At 41.0% G+C, this 23,624-nt stretch overlaps 3 protein-coding genes across 6 annotated transcripts in view; all 3 read right to left on the reverse strand.

Moving 5' to 3' along the window:
* Positions 1-532: 532 nt before the first annotated feature.
* cox7a2b (cytochrome c oxidase subunit 7A2b) lies at positions 533-4,868 on the reverse strand. Its single transcript, XM_005732734.2, has 4 exons — positions 4,750-4,868; positions 4,373-4,462; positions 1,159-1,243; positions 533-795 (listed from the first exon to the last, which is right to left on the reverse strand). The coding sequence occupies exons 1-4, from the start codon at positions 4,771-4,773 to the stop codon at positions 740-742; spliced, it is 255 nt and encodes an 84-aa protein (XP_005732791.1). The 5' UTR covers positions 4,774-4,868; the 3' UTR covers positions 533-739.
* Positions 4,869-6,753: 1,885 nt separating this feature from the next.
* LOC102194537 (cell cycle control protein 50A) lies at positions 6,754-10,566 on the reverse strand. Its single transcript, XM_005732735.1, has 7 exons — positions 10,050-10,566; positions 9,348-9,467; positions 9,158-9,265; positions 8,466-8,553; positions 8,147-8,293; positions 7,371-7,577; positions 6,754-7,242 (listed from the first exon to the last, which is right to left on the reverse strand). Exons 1-7 carry the CDS (start codon positions 10,290-10,292, stop codon positions 7,049-7,051), a joined length of 1,107 nt encoding a protein of 368 aa, XP_005732792.1. The 5' UTR covers positions 10,293-10,566; the 3' UTR covers positions 6,754-7,048.
* A 267-nt stretch (positions 10,567-10,833) lies between these two features.
* filip1b (filamin A interacting protein 1b) overlaps positions 10,834-23,624 on the reverse strand; it is a 61,444-nt gene continuing 48,653 nt past the window's right edge. The window contains exons 5-8 of one of the 4 annotated variants that reach the window (XM_005732737.2): positions 16,941-19,698; positions 16,747-16,811; positions 14,838-14,895; positions 10,834-11,894 (exon numbers count right to left, since the gene is read on the reverse strand). In XM_005732737.2, the coding sequence (XP_005732794.1) occupies positions 11,886-11,894; positions 14,838-14,895; positions 16,747-16,811; positions 16,941-19,698 (2,890 nt within the window). In that variant the 3' untranslated portion in view covers positions 10,834-11,885. Of the gene's footprint in view, positions 11,895-13,656; positions 13,754-14,306; positions 14,896-16,746; positions 16,812-16,940; positions 19,699-23,624 lie in introns of those variants that run through there. The other 3 variants (XM_005732739.1, XM_005732738.1, XM_013910764.1) reach the window with 3 other exon arrangements.

Consider the following 23,624-nt stretch of genomic DNA (forward strand, 5'->3'; position numbering starts at 1 on the left):
GCAGCAATTTCCTAATGTTGTAAACCTGCTCAACATTTGGCAATAAACCCCATTCTGATTCTGATTCTGATTACCTCTGCCAACAAAAATTGCTTGTTTTTTGGCAGGATTTATGGAGAAGTGGTAGCGGTGACCAAGAATGGTTTTAGAATATTTAGGATTTTTTTTTTCCTTCATATGAAAAACACAAAAATGGATTACTTGTCGTACACATAAATTTACTGTCCAATGTACCCTCTAGTGCACACTTTACAAAATAGCAAACAAAGGCTAGAGGCTGAAGGCTTTATATAATGTTTATTAACTGTGAGAAGCCAAAATTGTGACAGAGTGAGATTTCATTACTTGTGCAAGTTTAAAACTCTATAAAACTGAGACTAACGATGGGAAATCCTCACACTGGAGGAAAAAGGTTTACGCTTGCAGAGCCTCATGTTGCTTTACTAATAGTTTAAAGTTTAATTCCATTACTTCAGCAGCTTTTCACAGTTTACCACCATCAGAAAACTAAAAAGGAAGAGGCACGAGAAGGTTCTTGGTCATGAGAGGCATTTCTTTATTGATCCTCAGGGCACCAGAGACTACAAGAAATAAATAGTGATCCAATGAACACCACAATAGAATCGCACCATGACATGAAACGCGGTCCGGCACAGACGGAGTATTTTCATCTTCTTACACAATATAGATCAGCTGGCCGGTTTTTGGAAAGTGGAAGTAAACAGCTGAAGCAGAGAAGTTATTTCTTCTGAGGGAAGGCTGCCTTCACCAGCTCAAACAGCACATATCCAACACCTGGAAGGAAGAGCAAAAAGACGAAGATTAAAATGGATTTCAAAGTGCTTCACTAAGGATAAGGTCCCATTATTTTCCAATGGATCTGTATCCTCATATGTACTACTTCATGTTCTGTGGTCTGTGGAAAGAACACCATTTGTTAATAGCAGTAAGAGTTACCATTACTTAATCCCAGCAAGATTGTTTCTATTTGTTTATCTGAAAGGTATCAAATATCAACTACCATGGTACTAAACTTGTGTACCACCTGAGGCTAAATTATCAGGCTGGATTTTTCAATTTAAATAAAAACTACAGCAGCTCATGAGGTTCATAAAGTAGCTCAGAGTTTAAAGCAGTTACAAAGACAGGTGTACTTACCCAGGACGGTAAGTGCCATCGTTGTCCTGTAGAGCAGGGCGTCGGCACTGCCTCCCTTTAAATGAACCGGCATACCGTTATCCTCCTGCAACAGAAGACGGAGGGGAACAATCAGGTTTGGAAGCCCTGCTTTAACCAGAACTCATCCAGACACCGACAAAGATTAAACACAGTGAAGAGCAGCAGCAGTTTGCAAGAAAGCCTGCTGATGAGTGAGCATCAAAAACAAAAGAACAACTTTTCAACATCTCTATATATAAATAAATAAAAATTTTCACAATAAGGGTGTTTTATTCTATAAAAGTGATATCTGCTTCTATTCCAACATGGCACAAAGACTTTTGTTTTACACATTTTGGGGATTTGACTGATCTTTTCCCCCACTTCTAAATCACCATACCAAAGTGACGTAACATGACCATAATGTTCATGTCCATCAGGAATCTGGGTAAGTTAGAAATCTGCATTTCATGTAAAAATGCTTTAGAAAAAGCAAACAATCTTTGTTATAAAATAACCAAAAATAACAGAAGAATACTTTTTCCAAGAAAATATGAATTTATCAAGAAAAAGGTGGAATAAAGCCCTCGCTTTTTTTAACCTTGTGTCAATAAATAAATCCACAAAGCAAAAATAATCTTTTTTTAAAAAGTTATGAAGCCAACAAAATTACCTCTGATGCTTAAAAAAAGTAAAAAAAAATAAAAAAAATCTGTTACTCAGATCAAACCTAACATTTAAAAATAGATCCACTTTCTTTACAGTAAATCTTTACGATGTGTTAAAAAATATTAAATATATCTACTATCCGAAAAGTGCTGCAATAAAAATATATTCTTAAGACACAGGAGGACGTTTTAGGATATTCATTTTTATCACTGGTCTGAGTTACAGATTGAAAACGGACCTTTTGAAAGTTCAGGTCTAATTTTGTCCTCTTGTATTAAAGTATGCAATTATGTTTGCAGCTGTTTAATCATACAACACATAAGTAGCAGACTGGAGCAGCCAACAGCAGTGCAGGAGAACAAACCAGCTGGAAACTAGTTTAGTCTGCAGCACACACTGGAAGCTGTTCAAATCATCTACATGTTCTTCATTTTCACACCGATGATCTGCTTCAGCACCAGCTCGTCCTTTTCCTGAAAGCTAAAAAACTACTGAAGCCCAGCTAGTGCTGCTGTTAGCGGCTGATTTACTGCAGGTTAAACATGCAGAATTAGTACTCCACTCAGTTCGGAGACTTATCTGTGGAGCTAAACTGACTGAGGTGTCCTCATTAGAAGAACCGCTGCTAAAGAAAGAAAAAAAAAAAGCACCATTGACCACAAAACTGCAAGAGGAACACATAAATAATAATCCATCTTTGTGTAGACAGACCGGACACCAAAATCTAACTCTTTCAAAATTAAACACAAAGAAAACCAAGAAACTCGGATGGACGCTCGTCTCCACACTGCTCAGAGACTACAAATACTGTTTTAATGTCTGATGTCTGCAATTAAAAAAAAAAAAAAAATCGTCTACGTTTTTTGTAATTACACAAATCTTAAATGAACATTTTATTGACTGAGGATTTCTGAAGCTCAAACTGAAATATTTACTGAGTTTAAGGACGCCATCCAAAAATGAAAGCAAAACCAACCAACTAAAAACAGTTCTGACATAAACATTTCCAGCAACTGCATTTTTCCCTGTTCTTCTCATCTACTTCTTCAGGGTTTCCTCCACTGTCTCATTTTATAGCTAAAGAATAAATAAGCTGATAGGAAAACTTTTAGTTTATAGAAAAACTGCTTGTTCTTTCTTTAAAACATTGCTGCAGGCTGACTGGACATGCAGAATTTACTCTACGATAATGTTTAAAGTTAAACTTACTCCTTATTTATGGCATTTATATCTATGATATTTATATAAAACAAATCTAATAAAAATTAGCAAACCACAAGTAATTAAAGGCATTGCCTTCATATTAAATACTTTTTAATTTAAGCCAAAATAAGACGTTTTAAGAACATCTTAAGGATTTGTAAGCACTGAGCGGTGTCACGGGTTTTTAAAGTGGTATGTTTAGCTAATTTTTTTAAGAAAAAAAAAGCTATAGAATCTCATCTTAAGAGGTCTCAACTTGATTCAATTGCAGCTCCAGATTTTGGCCAGCAGAGGTCACCATTCAAGCTTGCATTTAACACTGGATCAAGTCATTGCTATTTTTTTAAGAGCCCATTTAAACTTAAATTCAGACCATGACTGAAAACTTAGATATTAAAGGTTTTTGTTTTATTTATTTCTTATTCACTGTACTTCTGGCTCTAAAGCAAATCTGATATTGGTTAAAAAGAAACAGTTATACTGTTCAAATCATGTGTTCATGGTCTGAATGCAAAGTTAAAACAAAAATAAAAGATCCAGATAATTGACTGCAGCTCTGAGGGGACCTTAGCTTCCCCAAGCTTTAAAAATGATTGATCCCAGATCACGTTAGGAGCGCCTGAAGGTTGACGTTCAGATAACTGAGTACACACCAAAACAAGAGACCAGGAGAACATATTTCCTTTCAAATAAACACCTACTGAAGGGAGATAACAGAACTTTGGGTTTTTGTTGTTTTAAGTCAATGACACAAGTTAGGTGGGTGATTGTTGAGGGGCTTTGGTGTCCTCTGACTCCTTCCTTTGGTTGCTAAATTTAAAATGAACAGAGCAGATCTGTTGTCAGCAAGGTGAAGAAAATATGCTTAACTGTGATAAATATCTACAAATATGAACAGATGTGACACCATAGTGACCTTAGATAGCCACCAAAAAAAATTACATTAAAAACTTAAAGGACCTCCAACTTATATTATTCAGTGTGGATCCCTTGAACTAATCACACAGAATGAACACATTAACACTTCCATCATCATTGATTCAGCTTTCTACATAGAGACAGACACACACACAGGAATTATTTTTTTGACATATTAGAATGTTTTCAATGCTCCTGTATCCTTTAAAATTTCCCAGCGCACTCCCAATACCAAGATATGAGGTTTGGATCACAGGACAGAGCCTCAGTTCAAATAATAATTAATATTATAGGTATACAGGAAGTAGGAAACGGTCGTATTCTGAATTTAAGGCCGACAACAGAAACACAAAGGAGGCCTTCGATGATGACAGGGTTTTATGGAACAGTTGGAAGTGCAGCGGTCTGTCTGTGTGACCTTTACCTGGAACACCTTCTGTTTCTGGGGGACTTTGTTCTCAACCTGCCGCCGGACGGAGCTGGAGATGCTCCGCCGCGCCACCTGCTGAAGCGCCTGGAAAACAGCAGCGCAAGGACACGGAGAAACACTCATTTAATGAAAATATAAGAACCCAGTCTTGAATACACAGAAAACAAACACAGAGAGGCCGGACACCACCGCTAAATACAACTCCTCTGCAAAGCTAATGCTAACTCTTCCCGGTGTTGACCCCTGCTAACCGTTCTAAGCTAAATATAGCCGACTGTTTTTACCCCGGTGGCTCATCCATCGCATTTATCCAGCTCACTAGTTTAAAAAACAACACCCAAGAGAAACTTGTAAATAGAAAATAAACTTACATAAAATTGTCTGTACATGCTCATCGTCCGTCTACAGTCCGCTGTCTGTCACAAGGGCACAGGAAACCTTTACTTCCGTTTCCACTGAAATCTTCTTCGCTATCATTAACTGTGCTCATGCTGCGCGCTGCTGCCCCCTACATGAGCGTCAGGTACCCACAGTCAAGCATGAGAGCAGATTTAATCAAACGAAATTATAGAATTTAGAATGAACTGGTTCATATATTAATAAATATATTATACATATTATCATATCATATATCATATAACTTCATATTTGCTTTCTGTTAAAGAACCTCTTCTGGGCCCTCAACACCAGCTCCATAACTAAGAAAGCCCAACAGCATCTCTAGTTCCTGTAGAAGCTGAGAAAAGCCCATCTCCCATCATCCATTCTCACCACCTCCTACAGTGGGACTAAAGAGAGCTTCCTAAGCAGCTACATTACTGTCTGGTACACCATAACTGCACCATATCAGATTGCAATACCCTACAAAGGATAGTGAGAACAGCTGAGAAGATCATCTGAGCCGCTCTTCTCTCCATCACAGACACCTATCGCATCCGCTGCATCTGCAAAGCCACTGGCATTGTGGAGGACCCCATGCAGCCCTCACACACACACTTCTGTCAAGAGGTACCAGAGCATTGAGCCCCTCACTGCCTCACTGTCTTCCAATGTTTAAAGACGCCGCTGCTGCTGAACAAGCTGAAGCCAGTTTGAAGATGATCCATTCAAAATTTGTTGGTAATATAATAAAAATATATTTTTACTAATTTTTTTAACATTTCATTTGATCTAGACCAGATTTTCACCAAACTGGAAGCAGCTTGAGCCATTATCGGTGTTTACCATCACACAAAATCTGAAAATGAGATCTTGAAAACTGTGGATGCTAGAGTGCTAAGATACTGACTACACACTCCCTCCCTTTTGGATTGGAGAATAAAATACAGTAAAAGTGTTTTATGACATAAAACTTATGAGAAAAATAAAACTATTTCCACACTTATCATTTCCGGCTGACGAATTAAAACGACTCATCTTTTTTTTTTTAAATCACAAATTTATTCTTTTAAAGCAAAAACAACAAAACACAGGTGAAGTATCAAAAACACAAAAGTCAAATCCAACCAGACACAAATGCAGGTAATAAATTCATTTCTATGTTAAAAAATAAAAAGCATAATATATCTCGGCACATCTGAACATGCAGCATCTATTTAACGAGCAGGTGGAAGCAGCTGCAGCTCCTCGTAGCTTAAAAATGGCTGTAAAACGACATAAATTCACTCGTAGCACAGAAAACATTTAATCACATGTAGTGCTGAGTCATGCTGCGCTGTTGTTACTGCATGTAAACCACAGTGGATGAAACTACGCATCAGTGCACATTTCTCTGGATACTCACTCAAATTTAAACCTGTTTCAGACTCTGCAACCCTGAGGTCTCACGTGCAAATACTGGCTTTACTCTAGCAAGCAAACATCTCATAAAACTGTTCATGTAAATACAAAAAATAAACACTCTTTTTTTAGCTGCAGTACTCTGTGTGTTTCCTTGAAATTGCTACAACACAGTTAAAGCGCAGTTAAAGATTTAGGACAACAACAAAAAGGAGGCACAAAGACAAGCCACCCGTTCAACGCCGTACCAGAACCAACGAGGGGCAGAAAGAGACCGCGAGAGGGTCTCTTTTTTTAGTTTTTTCCTTAAATTAATTCTGTCATATTTGCACATTTTGTTTCCCATGAACTTGCCAAATTTCATTTTGACAGTCTCATACATTTTTACTATTAATTTTGCCACTTTTTCTGGTAAATTTACAACTTTAGCCACATTTTCTGCCTTCGGTGGGCCTAACACACCATCATACACCCGAGCAGCGCGGTGATAACAACATCTCAGCAGCATGCAACTCACACACTTATACTCCCGCTCACTTACACTTCACCATCAGAGATCCTAAAGTGACGTAAAAAACTTTCCAGACTCCTCCCTGTTAATTTTTTATTTATTTTATTTTTTTTAATATTTGAAGAGCCTGGCTGGGCTTTAGGTCGTTCTGCGTGCTGACTTGAATCACTGACACAATCGTTTTTGTTAGACTTGTATAGTTAGGAGAGGAATGAGCACATTTTCAGCTGATTTCTTTAAGATTGGCATTTTAGTGTGACTTTAGAACATGAACTCTGCACTACAGCTGAAGATGAATCTACCATCGTCACCCGTTTCCTCAGATTCATCATCGCATCACATTTATGGCGGTGGAGGCGAGCTGGAGCGCAGCCGGCACCTCAGTTTGAGATGTTAGCGCTGTTGTTGCGGTTCCCATATTTGTGGTGGATGACCAGCAGCACGACGCCCAGGAAGAAGCAGACGGAGCCCACGGTGATGTAGGCGATGCCCAAGAATGGGTTCTTGCCTCCCATCCAGGAGATGGTGCTCAGGATCATCCGCTTCCTGCCCTCAAAGCTGCGAACAGGGTAATCTGGTTTTATCAGGTTAAAGGTACGACAACCACTTATTTTTCTTTTAAACCTTCATTTAAATTTTATAAGAATCTGTTTCTGTTTTTTTCATGCAGTTTTGCTGTCACGACTTTCACGTTAAGGATACTGTAGTCCACCACTAAGGTGTAGTTTCCTCGGGGGAGGGTGGGGGCCATATTGTTCTTCTTTTGGATGATGCGGTAGAGTTTGCGGAAGGTGGGCAGAGCGGCAGTTCTCATCCACACGATGAAGTCCTCATTGATGAAGCCGTTGTTCTCCGGATCAGTGTCCAGCTCATACACGGGCCGGTGCCAGTTCACCGGCTTCACTGTTCCTGAAGTGGAAGTGAAAAAAAAACAAAAATAAAAACGGAATAGACGTTGATGATTATCTTAAAAATGGTCAGAGTTTCTGATATTGTAGTATTACCAGTATTTACTAGTAATATTAGTAATAGAGGATTACTATTAAACAATCAAATATATTAAATAATAAAAATCTATCTAATCTAACCACACAATAAAATATAAAAAGTGTGTTGTTAAATTATAAAAATACAAATATTAAAAACTAATTAATACAATCTAAAACTAAAATAAATGTTACTTAATAAAAAAAAACAAAAATGTAAAAAATAAAGGTAAATAAATGCAGAATTTATTTCTGCCAGTCATCAATATTTACTTCATGGTGCATGTTACTGCATATTCATTTATTTATTGAGCCACTTTTAGGTTTATGCTTTATTTCAGCTGTTTTATTTCCTGTGTTTATAACACGGAAACAGTGCAGCTCTGTGCACAGGAGACTGAATCCTTTTTTAAGACTTGTCTGCAATAAGAAAAACAGACAGCCTCTCCCTCAGAGAGAGAGAGTGCAGCAGATGTCGCTGACTGGCGATACCTTGAAAAACAGCCGTGAGGTTTGAGTTGGTGCCTACAGGGTTCCTGAACTTCACATGTTTGTCCGTCCACCAGGCAATTCCTGTGGACGTCAGCGGGATCGGGACACTTGTGCCGTTGGGGTCGTTGTAAAATAGCGTCAAAGTGTCTGCAAAGAAAGCAAAGACGGCTGATAAGAGAAACGTGAGTCCTTCAAAGACACGTTCACACAAACTGATCTGTGATGATCTGTGACCATAATCATTTACTAACAGTCATTTTTTTTATGTTTTCTTCATTCTCTCTTTGTTGTTAATCTGCAAGAAAAAAGATGGTCTCACCGTTAAACATGCTGTTGGCGATGGCCCCACACGGAGCAATTGGCTTATTATCAATGGAAGCATATGGTTCACACTCCTTGCTGGGCTTCTGTAAAAGACAGAGAAGGAAAAGGTGACGAGAGAGAAGTGGCAGCACGTAGCGCAGCATTTAGAGCTGTAAGCAAGGATATAACCCAGCAACAACCAAGTAGAACTTCCTCTAATGTTCACCGAGGCTGGCTCCAAGTTTTACAGGATGACACCCCTGTAAAATTGGGGGCGTAGCTGCTTTGACTGATAGATGTGCTCACACAGGCAGCTTGAACGATGTGTTTGTGCTGCTGTCTGAAGCGTGTTTAATATTATCATCTGACAAACGTTATGTCATCCTCTCCCGTTAAATGTGCTAATGGACCAATGAGGCCCAAGTCTGTGCTCCAGGTTTGGTTCTCCATACTTGTCTTCAAATGTTGAGATCACCACCATGTTTTGGTTTGTTTATTTATTTATTCACCTGTTGCTCTTCGTTTCTTTGACTCATGCCTGAAAATTAGCGTATATATCAAAACTAAATATGTTTTTGAAATCTAAGTTTTAACTGCATTTAAACCCATTTTGCCTTGTTGTTTTCTTGGTCTGTGACCTAAAACATTTTGTCCTTGATATGAGTTCACCTTCTTTTTCCTGCTTGCCATTGGAGAGGAAGCTCCTACCTTGAGGGAATCGATGTTTCCATTCAGCTGGCTGTCATCTCTTGACTTCACGTAACGTCTGTGATTTTGGTAAAAGTTGGAGAGGCCGTAATACATGAAGACGTTGCTCTGTTTGATTGAGAGAAAGATGTGTAAAGGTTAGCTTAATCAAACTGGCTGCCGCTGGGCTGTAGTCCTGGATGCATCTTACCTCGTAAGGCTGATCCAGCTGGAAGGGGATTGTGCAGGTGCAGGACTTCGTGTTGTTCCAGCTGAAGTTCTTTGCACAGTTGTAGCAGGGACTGGACGTGTCATCTCCGGTATAATCGATCTGTAAGCACGAAGAAAATAAATCCATCCATCCATCCATTCGCTTCCGCTTATCCTTTTCAGGGTCGCGGGGGGCGCTGGAGCCTATCCCAGCTGTCATAGGGCGAGAGGCAGGGTACACCCTGGACAGGTCGCCAGTCTGTCGCAGGGCCAACACACAGGGACAGACAGCCATTCACACTCACATTCACACCTAGTGACAATTTGGATTAATCAATTAACCTATCCCCACAAGCTGCATGTCTTTGGACGGTGGGAGGAAGCCGGAGTACCCGAAGAAAATAAATATGATAAATAAATAAAGTTAGCTCAATATATTTCATGATACTGACAGCTTTATTTATTTAAGATATGTGAATGAAGAGATATTCAAGATACAATTATATCATGAATATGAGCGTTTTGGAGAAAATGTCAGTATTAACAGAATCATTTAGCTCAATAAAATGTTTAACCCTGTTTTGGAAGAGCTTTACTAGATAATGATCAAATTGTGTTTGTGCCATTTGATGGGAGTTACACTATGTGGACAAATACAATATTAATGCAATACTCGTGACACAGAAAAATCAGCTCAGTTTACCTCAAACTCCTTGATGTTGTTAGACGTCACGTACAGGCCGATGCCGATGGGGATGAAGATGAGCCCGATGATGAAGAAGGCCGGGAGGACAGTGCCCGCGGTGAGGATGGGCTGCCACGCGGGGAGCCTCTGCTGCTTAAAGGCGGTGTTTTCGGGCTTCTTGTTCCGCAGAGTCCCACCACCGGGTCCAGACACGGTGATGTGACCGTCCTCGTCTTTGGCGCTGTAACTGGACGCCATCATAACTTCGGATCTGTGATTTATCCAGCTGACCTTAGCAAGCTAACGGGGCTAGCTTCTCGACGACAGTTGTTTTTAAAAGGCGCCGGTCCTAAACGACGTCGTCATTAGCTTGTTGCTAATTTGAGTGTTATTTATGCTAATCAAAGTTCTGTTAGTTCATCTCTAAACCACGGAGAGGCTAGCTAAAGACGGCTAGCACTTCCTTTCCCGGAAGTGTGCAAACAGGTTTGTCAACAACACCCAGTGACGTAACTCTTGTGGTGGCTACTGCTGCATTCAGTGACCGCTGCGGAAACAAAAGATTCAGTCAGTGCTGTATTGAAAGGACACGTGGATTGGTGTAACATAAGAAGATGGAAATCTGTTTAGTATCTAATTACAATTATTTTATGCTACGAGTGATACAGCGATGGTTTTATTATTTCTCGCTGGAATGGCGAATAATTGTTTTCAATTTCCAAAGATGAGATTAAGATGTACGTGAATCACCTAAAGGCATCGTTATTAGTCATACAACGTCCAAAAATCAGAAATAAATAAGTTTCATTTCACTGCTAGTAGAATTTTATTGACAGATTTAATTCTATCAACATAAAGAAGTTCTTCACTGAGAATATCCGTGTGTGTGAATAAAGTCTCAGAAAGCCATCACGTAGGCTTCAAACAGCATACATCATGTATATTGAAAAAGAATAACAAAAAGCGAGATGTTCAAGGATTCGAATTGAAATTTCCAAGCACTGTTTGCATATGTTCACATCCACATAAATAATATGGCAAATAAACCATCAGAGACACTGTATGTCATTCATTATCTTCATGTCCAACTGCAGGATATTCAGCAACTTTCAAAACATGTTTGTTTGTTTTGTTTTTATTTCATTTCATATATGTTTTAAAACTGATTTAGCAAAAAAAAAGAAAAGAAAAACTTCTTCTTTCCACTGTTCCCTTTAAGGGTCGCCTCAGTGGATTACCACAGTGCCTCTACATCATCCCATCTCATCCTATCATTCCCTTTCACACCAATCCTCTGTATGTCCTTTTTCACTACATCCATGAATCTTCTCTGAAACCTTCCTCTGCTCCTGCCTGGCAATACAGACTAAAATTGTTAACGATTTGATGCCTAATAATCATAAATGTAACTTCAAAAGCCTCAAATGTGTTTTAAACTTTTGAATATTTGTCATTTAAAATGTATTAAAGCAGGTAAAACAGCGTGCCAGTACACCTCACTGGGTTGAGCAGATACAAATAAGCCACAAGGCGATTGCCAAGCCCCACATCTGAATTAACTGAGTGTTTTCCCACTCCTCTCTCTCCTGGCTTCCCTGTTATAATAAAGGATAAAAAGCCCCCAAATAATAATAATTCCATTTTATGGTGTTAATTTATTCCACTAATGGAAGGTGTTTGTTTGTGAACACAAAGGGGGGGAATGGGAATCATCAGAAGTGGGAGGTGTGACTGTTTGCATCATGTACTGAAGCTTCTGATTTTTTTTTCTTCTTGTTTTTGTTGTTAAAAGTCTCCCATCATCTTCACCATTCTTCATGGCTCAGCGGCGCCAGTTTACTGTGCCAGCATCCATCAGTGAACCTGTGGTGGAAAACACACAGACAAGAAAACCTTCATTTGAGTCATCACGCTCCCCTTAGACAGCTCATCAACTTTAGAGCAGTAGGCAGTTTCATATGTATAAAAGATTTTAGAAATGAAACAGAGATTTGCTTTCGTCCGAGCTCTACCTCTAACTTGTTTTAAACTTACAGCTTACATAAATGAAACCATTTACTTCCTGTTCGACTTGTAACTTAATGAAGATAAAGGAAGTGATTATTTTGTAGTTATAATGTCAGTTATTATATTTATATGAAGAAAGGGTCTACTTAGAACAGGACCTGGACTGAATGGATGGATGGATGGACACTGTTCACTGTGTCTCTTGTCTCTTTGTCTTCCACAGATATATGTTTAGCACCCATCAGCAGATGCAGCTCTCTGCGTGTTTTTTGTGTATTTTTTTTTATCTATTATTGTGTTTGGTTTTGTCAATTTTGTCTTTTGTCAGCATCAGTTGCTTGTAAATGTTCTTCATAAATAAAGTTGTTTTGAGTTACTGAATACTTCACATGTGCACAGGGTGTGAGAAGATCAATCAGTAGAAGCAAATACAGGAGGACAAATATCTGAAAAATGAGCACAGCACAATATCCGTGAGTGCATCTGGGTTACTGAGGAGTGCAACAAATCAGCTGTATGGGGGCTTACTTGCATAAATGGAAGTGCACAACTTGCACCTACACTGGGCCTTTAAAGGGGCTACCTGTTAGACTCCGGATTGGTTTTAAAAGCCGCTGTATTGTTTCAGACTAGCTCTCGCTCTTTTTCAATTCTTGACCATTTTATTTGTATCATCCTTTTATGATAATAAGTCTGTTAATCAGGAATGGCTGTGGCTCAGCGGGTGATCTACTGAAGGTTGGTTGTTCAATCCCTGGTATCCTTGGGCACGATACTGAACTCTCAGTTCTTCCTGATGTGCTCATCAGAGTGTGAATATGTGTGAAAGGGTGTGAAAGATGTGTAAAGGGCTCCAAGTGCTCAAATAGAGTAAATAAAGCACTTTATAAAAACCAGTCCATTAAATCAAGTGACAATATATATACTGAGGAATCTGTCAATTTTTTATCTGTTTTATTCGAGTGTAGCCTGGATATAGTTGGATATATAAATCTAGATATAAATGAGTAAAAGAAGACACAATCAGATGAGTCCGAGCTGTAAATGATTGTTAGTTGTTAGACACTGTAATGGCCGGCCCACTCCCAGCAGTTTTTCAGCTCTGCAGCTGGACTGCAGCAGAAAAGTCCCACATGTTGGTTCTGAGCAGTTTTCTCTGAGGAATGTGCCCGGCTCAGCCCAGCTATGATTTTCATAATCCTGTTCAGCCTCTGATGTTGTTCCCAGAAAGGACTTGATCCCCCCCGAATCTCTAAGCAGCAGGCTCTGTGATTGATCATGTTTACCCTTCTGTTTTCCAGCTGCAGTCTTTAATATCCTGCCATCTTCCTCTTTCCTCCTTACATCAGCATATCTCACACTCTCCATCTTCCTGAATCACTCTAATTAAGTGGTAGCACAGTTGCTTGTTCATATCACCGCATCTCTCCACATCTCCTGACAGATTACACAATCAGCAGGTAATTGTGTTGGCTGTTTTGTTCAGCCTGCGCTGAGACAATCATTAGAGGAAGCGTGAGGCTGCTGCTGCCTCACTGAGGCAGTTTAGAGATGTCAGATTTCTAAATGTGATCAGTTTGTTGCTGAAGTGAATCTCAACTCAGTCGGTTTATGTGCACTTGTCCACAAGAGGGAGGTGAACGTTCACAATGTGGACTAACGCTCACAGGTCTGTGTGGAAACCATTCTGAATAATGGCCAGCAGGGGGCGACTCCTGCGATTAGAAAGAGAAGTCAGTGAGAAATGGGTCGACTTCACCCAGCTGAACACTTTCCTGATGAGTTTATGATCTCAGCTGCTATTTATATACGATGCTCATTTAGTAAATGATCCCATTAGAGCCAAACTGACTCACAGGTCGCCAACTCATGATGTACCTTGTCCCTCTGTTTCCACGGTACCAATATTTACATCATAAGACTCAATAAATCCTTATACCAGGTAACTTCAATTATCTTTAGTGTCTAAATTTTATTCTTGTTTTTCTTTACTTCTCAGGCTGAGGTCCACATGCATCTGTCCAACTGCTCACATTCTCAAATGCACTTTTGTTGAAACCGGAATAAGAAACCATTACTCTGCACACCTGTGATGAAGGCAAAATCCAGGCTACTTAGAGGTGAGGAGTACAAATATCTTACATGAAATGCATTTTTACTTCTATACAGGATGTGGAATCAAGTTCAGAGAATTAGTTTTCATAGTTGCCCGGGAGTGCTCTGGGAACCACGCAGTCACAAAGATGGAAGTTACGAAGCAAAGCCGTACTTGGTTCAGAGATAAATAGTTTTTATTTTGGTGCGTGTCACAAACAATTCACAGTCAGCGCCTCGGTCACCAGAAACCTCCATGAGCTGCGGTGAAATAAACACATGCTATAAAAATACGATGATGACATTAAAAATCTGAACCAGCTATGAAGGAGCGGCGAGATGGAGTTAATCAAATCAGCAAAGCTTTCTCGTGCAATTAACCGGCCGTTCAAATGACATGAATATTATCTGAAAACATGAGTGGTAGCACATTAAATGATGTTTGTAAAGCTAAGCTGTGGTAAAAGGCAACATCACACACAGTCCCATGGTGAATGCACACAGATGTGTTCTGCGTCTCTATTCTGGCAGCAGATTTGGGGATTTGGTGGTGAACCGGCACTCAGCTCTTTCCTGCTGCTGCAGAGGCCAAACCACACACGGTCGGCTTCCTCAGCTCGATTTTCATCGCGTGGCTCTCGGCCCGTGACTCTAACCTTGTCACCGTGGACACGCCCAGGACCGCTTTGCTGCTTGGTTTCATACCTTTTGACACAGGGATCCGTGTTGCGGTGCTCCGACTGTACTGCACATCTGCACTGGGCTACAAAAAGAAGAAGAAGAAAGAAAAAAAAAAGACAAAAGCCAGCATGAGACAGAGACAAGGATCTTTTAATCGTTTTATTAACTGTGTCACTGATTTCACTGAAGCAGGGATGGTGAGAATGTGAGCTCCCCAGTAAGCATGCTTTTGGTGGCTCTGATACACGATCAGTGGACTGAGTGATGGTGGGTCATTTCGGGGGAAGGGGAGAAACTCCTAACGACTAGGTACATAAAGCACCGTATTTTTCGGACCATAAGGCGCACCGGATTATAAGGTGCATCAAGCGAAACAAAACAGTCAGATAAGTCAAACTTTACTCAACTCATTCTTCTTGCTTCGGTCCGTTTACAGCATCCTGCCACGAGATTGCATTTGTCCCCAACCATCGGGAACCCTCACATTATTGCGTTAAAAGTTAGCGTTCGGTCTCCAGCTTCCCTGCGTTTATGTTATGCTAATATAGCTAGTGATCACGTAGCACATTATTATATACCAGTTAGCCCAACTTCAGTAACCATACAACTGTTACTGCCGTTTAGTTTTCTGTCTTTATTTATGTTGGAAGTGATAGCACAGCTGTACGTTTTAATTTTTTCAGAAATCTCTCAGTCAGGACATAGTATATCATGTTTAGGTGGAAACTAGCAAGCTAACCTCCTGCCAACTTCTAACGCCATTAAATTTAATAAATTCTGTTTTTATGGATGCCTGGATGTTAAACTTCATTGTTACACCTGTTAAAGAAGCAACGCTTATCATTTTAATCAAAGATGAAAGAATTTAGACAGTTTTTAAATCTCAGTGATGCCGCTGTGTTCATTTGACTTGGCGACCTGAAACGGATGGAGTTTTGTACCCAGAGTACTCCGCGAGGCTCCTGACTACGGTAGCCATAATGCTCTGACAATCCATCAAGCTTACCAAAGTTGTACTAAAACATTCGAAGGTCAGTAAGCGCAACCAGCATTCATACATAAGGCGTACCGGATTATAAGGTGGACTGTTGATTTTTGAGAAAATTATAAAATTTTAAGTTCACCTTATAGTGCGGAAAATACAGTACACTGAATTTTGTATTGCTTTGTGATAACTTTTCCATTTCTGTTATATTATGAAATTATGTAGTTCACTGCTGGTGGCGTTCATCATTCTGCACCTCTGGGCCAAAAACAAAAAAATCAAGCCCAAGTACCAGAAAGCTGCAGTTCCTGTAGTGACCACTTGAGGCTGGCTCTAACGGTGAGTCACTCAGACGCAAAGGTTAAAATAAGAACTACTAACACACCCATTTAAACTGTCCAAAGGTTTAATTATGCATATTTAAGGGAGTGGTTTGGTTGTACTTAAATACACTCTTAGGAATCAGCTGTTGCGTTTTTAGCATAGTTAAATATTAGTTTTTTCTTTGTCCATCAGTTATCGGGATCTTCTTTGTGTCTCAGTTGTACAGATGTACTGTTTTCTTACCGATTCTTTATGTATAAATCCTAATTTAAGCATTTATTGATATCTTTTCAGGTAAAGTTGTTTAGCAGTTTAACCTGAATGTCCACAAAACCTGAATTTCACCTGAATGTATTGATTTGACCAAATCAGCGCTTACTGGACCTTTTCGCACCAGTTTGTTAGGGTTATGTTGAGGTGACTTTGGTAAATGTAAATCTTAAGTGCTCAAAAGTCAAACCTTCAGTGCTCAGTAGCTGCTTTAACTTAGTTTGAAAAAGTGAACTTGTCAGTTTGTAAATTTATGCTTGTGTAGGAAAAGCCTCTCTACAGTGTTGAGCAGTTCTGGGTAAAGCATTCTGGGGTTAGTTCAGATTATATATTCACAAATTCAGTGTTTAATACCTGGACAGAGTGCTATCTAGGAAGCACAGACCACCTGTTTTCATTTTGAAACATTTCAGAAGCAACTGAAACGTAAAAAAAAAAAATTGGAAACACTTCAGCCATTGCTGGAAACAAAGAGGAAGATATTCATGCCTCTAGGTTTGTATTCAGGGAGAGAGACAGATGGAGGTCATTAGAGCTAATGATCTCACCACTGACTGCGTCGGCCTCGAGGCGGCCGAGGTGATAGGCGTGATCGTTATGCTGCTTGTCATTTTGCTCGGAGTGGTTTTCCCCGCTTGGCGTGGAGAGCGGAGAACTGTTCCCGTTTCTCTGCTTTCTGAACTCAGGCCAGTTGGCCTGAGTGTCAGCACAGGACTGCTGCAGGCCTCAGATGGCCTCTTAAACTGTGGACCCAGGTGGATGTGGATCTTGTTGTCCTCCGTTGTGATGATGTTGCTGTTGTATTTCCTGACAGGTGCAGTTCCAGGCTGCTTCTCTGGGGTCACCTTGATTACTGTGCAGCCTGTGGAAACTTCGTGAGGCTCAGATAAAGCACACGCTTCAGCCACAGGGGTGGTGCTGACCGTGATGATGGACACTGGTGACTGATGGCTGCTCCCACCATTCCTCTCTGGACTCTTTGCTCTGGAGATGGTGGTGATTGTGACAGGAGATTTGGCTCGATTGAGACCTTCCATTCCGTCACAGGTTTTGGTCTTTGAGGTCACGGTCGTGGGTTTAGGGACGATTGTGATGCGGGGTTTCTGAAGACCGAGAGTCGGGATGATGGTGGTGCTGGAGAAGAAATCTTCAGCTCGAGGGCTGGTGATCTCCAAGGTGGCAGTGCTGTTCCCGTGATCTGGGGTCACTCTGATATGAAGTGGCTGACCCGGTTTTTGGGACATGGTTGCCTCCGGTGGATGAAGCAAAGAGACCCCGTGGATCTTCTCAGGAGTGGTCTGCGTGATTGTGATGGCCTCCTTCTTTTTCATCCAGGGTATCCAAGACTTTTTGGCTCCAAGTTCCGCTGAAGCTGGAGGGTATCGTTCGAGAACTGTTGGCTTCTTGAGACTGTGTTGCCTGAGGTTACTCATCAAGTGGTTCTCCTCAAGAACTGATTTCCGGATAAAGCCAGCTGCCGTCTCATCCTCTGCGGGCTCGCTGGCCATCATATCTGTCTGGACGGCTGTGGAGGTAACCGGGACATCCACCATCCTCCTGCCATTCATGCTTGGCCTCAAGGCACGACTGTACCGCTTGGCAGCTTCAAGCTCCTTGTTGAGGTTCTGCATTTCTTGGCTCATGCTCTTATTCTTCTCTTCCTCCTCCATAAATCTCTGCTGGAGGACAGAGAAGTCAACCTGCAGCTGGGAGAGCTGGTCCTCTTTGTTCATCAGCTCGTGGATTTTCTCCTTTAAAGCCAGAACATCTGCCTGCAGATCTTTGGTTTTGGCCTCCTCCATCTTGCAGCGAATTCTCAGCTCAGCCTCAGGACTCATGACTTCTCCTTTCTCTATGGCTTTGTTTCGGGCAATCTGACTTTTCATCTCTTCCAGAAGCTTTGATAGAGCATTTGCTTTATCCTGCTCTGTCCTGAATTTCTTTTCAAGCAGATCATACTCATCTTCGGTTTTCATCAAATCGCCCTCAACCACCTCAAGATGTTTGAGCCGGCTCTTCAGTCTTTCGATTTCTAGCGTGAGCTCTGTTACTTTGTTATCCTCTTCTGGATTTTGGTTATTTTCCTTGCTGGCCCGCTTTCTCTGCATTTCCCTCTCCGTTTCCTCAAGTCTGTCTATCGTCATCTTCATCCCACTCAGCTTGCCATTTAGCTCCCTACACTTTTCCTCTTCACCTGCCAGTTTATTCTTTAACTCATCTCTCTCTTTGGTAAGCGTCGTCACCTGGATCTCCATCTCCGATTTGTATTTCAGAACTTTTTTGCTCTCCTCTATCAGCTTCTCTGTGACCTCTGTCACCTTCCCCTGCTCTGCTTTGAACATCTTACTTAAATCATCACTTTTCAGCTCTTCCTGTTTGAGTCTTTCTGCCATGTTTTTGCGTTCATCTACCAGAATAACCGTGAAGGACTTCAGCTTCATGAGCTCGTCTTTAAGGGCCATTTCCGCTTTTTCGAACTTTGACTCTGAGGACTCGAGTTCCTTCATCCGGGTTTTCACCATCTCCAGCTCACCGGCCAAATCCTTCACAACACGTCTCTCTTTTTCCAGGTTTGCATGAAGCTGTGAGCACTCCGTTTTGCTCCTGTTAAAGATTGCCTCCAGTTTCTCCAATTCAGCCATTCTCTTCTGGAGTTTCTCAACTTCCAACTTCAGCTCCTTGCTGTGGTTCTCCTCTTCCTGCAGCTTCTTCCTCAGCTCCCTGCACTGAGTCTCTGTTTTGGTAATCTCCTCATCTTTGCCCTCCATCTCCAACACTTTCTTACGGAGATTCTCCAGCTCGGCCATGAGTGAAGAGTTCCCACACTCTCCTTTGCTGATCTTCTCCCTCAGCTCCTGCAGGTCCTCCTCTGATTTCTGCAGGACTTTGTTGCTCTCTTCCAGCTCTTCAATCTTGCGTGTCAGTCCAGCCAGCTTCAGCCTCAGCTGCCGGCTCTGGGACTCCTGGTTCGCCAGCTTGGCGGTCATCTCCTCATGCTCCTGTGTGAACTTTGCTGCTCTCTGCTCTAGCTCGGCCTCCAGCTTTAGGACCTTCTGGCTGCTTTCCTTGGCGGTGTCGCTGACAGACGCCAGTCGCTGCTCTTTTTCCTGAAGCTTCTGAGTGAGATCCTGGATCTTCTGGCTCTGCTGGTCGATCTGCTCAATGTGCAGCTGTCGCTCGTCTACCAACATCAGGGCAAAGGACTTGAGCTTCACCAGCTCTGCTCTGACCTTCTCTAGCCTTCTGCTGTGCTCCTTGTCCTTACGAGCCTGGTAAGCCTTCTCCTGCTCCAAAAGCCTTTTGAGTCTGAAAAACAAAGACAGTGAAAGATCTTAGTTAATCTCTGCTTAAAAAAAATTTTTTTTTGGAGCACTTGCTTTCATGGACCAAATGTGAATTGTTTGTTTAAAAAAAAAAAAAAAAGCCAATTCAATTGTAATATTCTTGGGATGGTAGTCCAAAAAGATCCAAGTGCATGAATGCCAGCTATGAGATGGCAGTTTAGATTTGGCAATTTAATTTTTCAGTAAGTTACTACATTGGGTTTACACTTTTTAAATGTAGTTTGTTTCCTTAAAAGCAAAAATTTATTATTATTATTATTATTATTATTATTTCAAATGTGTACACATGTAAACACATCTATGGGGAATATATAAGATGTTCTTAAGAGGCATTATAAAACACACTCACAGACATCCCCGTCATACGGACATGCAAGTCTCAAGCATTATCTGCATCTCCTAAAGCTTGTATTTCTGATCAAATAGATAATTTGTCATTTGTATATTGTACTTTAGTTTTGTAAGTGCACAATATTGTTTTTAGTTAGGTTTTTTGTTTCTCGAAAGTGAGAAAAATATGTTTTTTTAAGTCTACTTTTAGTTATGAATTCATTTTTTCATGTCATTTTATTCCAGGATTGTTTTAACTCCGCGAGTTTGTAAAGTAGATCAAGTCGAGTAAAACTTTTCCTTTTGATAACAAACATTTTCCATTCTATGTGGATACATTTTCACCTCATCGCCCCTAAAAATTACAAACTAATAGTTGCCTTTAATTTTTATTTTGAACACAGTTTGCAAAGACGGGAAGATAAATGGAGCAATTTCACAGATTTAAAAATTGCATCAGCACAGCAGCACAGCACTGCACAGTGGCCTACAAAACTGAGAACTGAGCTTTTATTTGTAGATGTTTAACTGATCTCTGCATGAGTCCCTGCAGGTCTGAGAAAGACGCTTTACAGCAGTTACATAAGACACTGGGATACATCAGCTGAGCTCTGGATCAAAAAACAAACCTCCAACCTCTACGCATACACCTTCACAGCTTTATCCTCCAGGGTCAAAAACTTCTTCCCCTCCAAACTGAACTTACCCACCGGCTGGGCTGCAGTGCTTGCTGATCCATCTCTCAGGGTGTTTTTAAAAGTAGCAGCCAGACTGCAGCTCAGCGTCTCCTGGGGGGGTAAGAGAGGGAAGGGAAGGAAGGAGGGGCCCCAACTCCACTGGAAATTAGGCATCACATTCCAAACAGCTCATTGGAGGACAATGAGAAAGGTGGATGTCGTGCTAAATAGCACTGCTCTGCTGGATGGTGATGTCATCCACCCATCCATATATGGACACAGAGGCCCTGCCCTTGTTTGGACACCAAAGTGGGGGGAGGAGGAAAGGCTCAAATCTTCTCCACTGTTTTGCTTTCCCTCTGGGGAAGGAGGCACGACTAGACAGCAGGTGACATGACTCACGTAACGTGTCCACTTTCAAGTTCAGATTTCTTTTTCCTCATCTTTACTTTGGCTCCAGTTTTAACCCTCTGCTACCCACCATGCAGCCCTGCAGCATTTCCACAGAAACAAGACAACAATGCAAGGCGGGAGTTTTTGTTTGGGAGAGGACAATGCCAGAGTTGCACAGCCTTTCTCATTATAAACCCCTGGTATCGTGCAAAGCGAAAGGACATAGATATAATAATATATTTCTCCATAGTGGCTAAAGGGTGGGTGTGGGTGTGTGTGTGTTCCAGACAGAAAAGGCCTGTGGTTTGCACTGCAGAGGCTGCTAAATGAGCCAAATATGAGCAGTGCAAAGAGCTAACAGATGCTTACAGCTCTTCATTATTCCAAATGCATGTGATACATAAATACCACAGGAACAAGAAGCCACACTGTACAGTAACTGCCTGTGTTTTGTGGCTTCGATACTTACACTTTTGTTGGATGTTTGTAATTTAGAGATCTGGGAAATTGCTTTCTCAGCTTTGTATTTTAAATGAATAAAAACCATGAATGTAATCTTTCTTTTTAAGTTCAGAAAAAGCAAATGCCTATCCTGCCGTTCAGTGTAGGAAATACTAGACGAAAATGAGGAAGTACTCTCATGTGATTAGGGATTAATATCAACAAGGACTTTTTAATAAGTTCTGCTCAAAGAGCTAATGCGTTATCAATTTCTCACCGAGATGTCCCTCAGCCATCTGAGAGATAAAGTCTCTCTGGTCACTGCCACCAGGCCTCATCCCACCTCAACATGCCTAAAATACCTCACCTGGGAGGTGTCCCGGTCAGATGCTGAACCACCTCCGCGGGTACCTTAAAGTAGAATAGGAGATCTACTCTGAGCTTCTGACCCGGTGTCTAAGGAGGAGTCCAGACATCCTTGACAGGAAGCATGCTCACATCCACAGTCTCGTTCTTACAGTTACTGGAAACATTCAATAACCAGTAAAAACCAAAGCTTCACCTTCAACGCAGCATTCGCATCACTACAGACTCTGCACCAATTCCTCAAATCCAAACATCTGGCAAGCAAATGTTTATTAAGGTTTAATTCTTTTTAAAATTCGCTTTTTTAAATAAATCTTGGTAAAATACAAAACCACATTTTGTAAGATTAAAAAAAAAAACCCAAAAAAAAAAAACTGAGCCCATAAAGTTTTTACTGAAGGCCAGAGACTAAGAGCTCAAGTCTTTTTACAACGTCTGCCTAGTTCTAGACACTTCTGCCTTCACTTTTCACCTCCATCTTTTTGACCATCTGTGGTTAGCGAGCATAGCAATCCTGCTGCCAATGTTAGCTAAGAGCTCCACTCAGGTTTGAAGTGTCACTTCACCTGCTGTACCCCAGTATATGAAAAGCCCTGGTTTTAACCATCTTGGGAGTTTCCACTGCTTTGAACATCCATTTAGATATCAACCATCTATCCTGAGCCTACATGAGAAAAGCTCTGAGGCTTTTACACCATTTAGACTTAAAACAAATTTGTTTCAGATTAAAATCGTACCACGCATTCAAAAGTGCAGCTTTTGAATGCGTGTTTGCACATTAAAATTCTTCCCTTCCTCCCAAATTTTACTCCGATTGCTCCCCCATGCTCACAGGACACAGCATCTGTCATTGCTGCCTTGTTGGCAGATGATGGCTCTGCAGAAAGCCTCTCTCTGTGTTTGGGTCTATTCATAGCCTCAGCACTAACCGAAGCCTGTCACAGAGAAGGAAGAGAGCCCCAAACAACCATAAACCAGAGCATGGCTGAGCCCACAGCAAACATCGGGCCAGGAGATGCTGATCTCAAGCTAATAATAGTTGCAGTAATTACCATTAACGTGCTGAACAGACGCGTCAACAGGCACGCTTTGATACAGAGGAGGCACAGTTCATGTTCTGACACAAACTGGAAAATCTCCACCACTGTGAAATTACAGAGAATCAAACCTACATTTTTCTAAAGACAAGCCTGATTTATCGGTCAAAACGTCGATGTCTCAAACCACATTAACCCATAACCACACTGGGCTCAGGGCCCTCTGGGTGGTCATGACAAAAACTGACAAATCCATGTTGCCGAGACTGTTGGATTCCCCCATCAGGAATCGATGCAGATCGACGATATTATATGGATAACAGTTTTCCCCTTCATCAAAGCCACTGAAATTTGTATTTCTATAGTACATACCAGTCATGATGACAAGTTGTTTCCATAAATACATTTTAAAAAAATTAATGAAAATCATCCAGCAGGCAACAGGTCAAAACAAGAGCTGGAGCTTGGATTCTGTGAGGTAAAGTTAACTTTTACATCACAACCTTTTGGACATTTCTTCCTTCATTAGTTAATAAACTTTTGGTTGGTTGCAGCCCTGGTTTGTTTTATTTTAGCCAAATGAATTAAATTTATTGCTTAGATCAAGTCTCTAAATGGCAGGTTTTTCGGCAAAACGCTCAGCC

This window comes from Pundamilia nyererei, unplaced genomic scaffold (assembly GCF_000239375.1).
Source record: "Pundamilia nyererei isolate P.nyererei 1_Seehausen unplaced genomic scaffold, PunNye1.0 scaffold00048, whole genome shotgun sequence".
NCBI lineage: Eukaryota > Metazoa > Chordata > Actinopteri > Cichliformes > Cichlidae > Pundamilia > Pundamilia nyererei.

Excerpts from the sequence above, each read along its gene's own strand:
- cox7a2b (XM_005732734.2), bottom strand. The coding sequence starts at position 4,773 with ATGAGCATGTACAGACAATTTTAT. Across the intron at positions 4,463-4,749 it reads GCATGTACAGACAATTTTAT|GCGCTTCAGCAGGTGGCGCG; the intron begins GTAAGTTTATTT and ends GCTGTTTTCCAG. Across the intron at positions 1,244-4,372 it reads AGAAACAGAAGGTGTTCCAG|GAGGATAACGGTATGCCGGT; the intron begins GTAAAGGTCACA and ends CTTCTGTTGCAG.
- LOC102194537 (XM_005732735.1), bottom strand. The coding sequence starts at position 10,292 with ATGATGGCGTCCAGTTACAGCGCCAAAGACGAGGACGGTCACATCACC. Across the intron at positions 9,468-10,049 it reads ACAACATCAAGGAGTTTGAG|ATCGATTATACCGGAGATGA; the intron begins GTAAACTGAGCT and ends TCGTGCTTACAG. Across the intron at positions 8,554-9,157 it reads GAAACATCGATTCCCTCAAG|AAGCCCAGCAAGGAGTGTGA; the intron begins GTAGGAGCTTCC and ends TGTCTTTTACAG.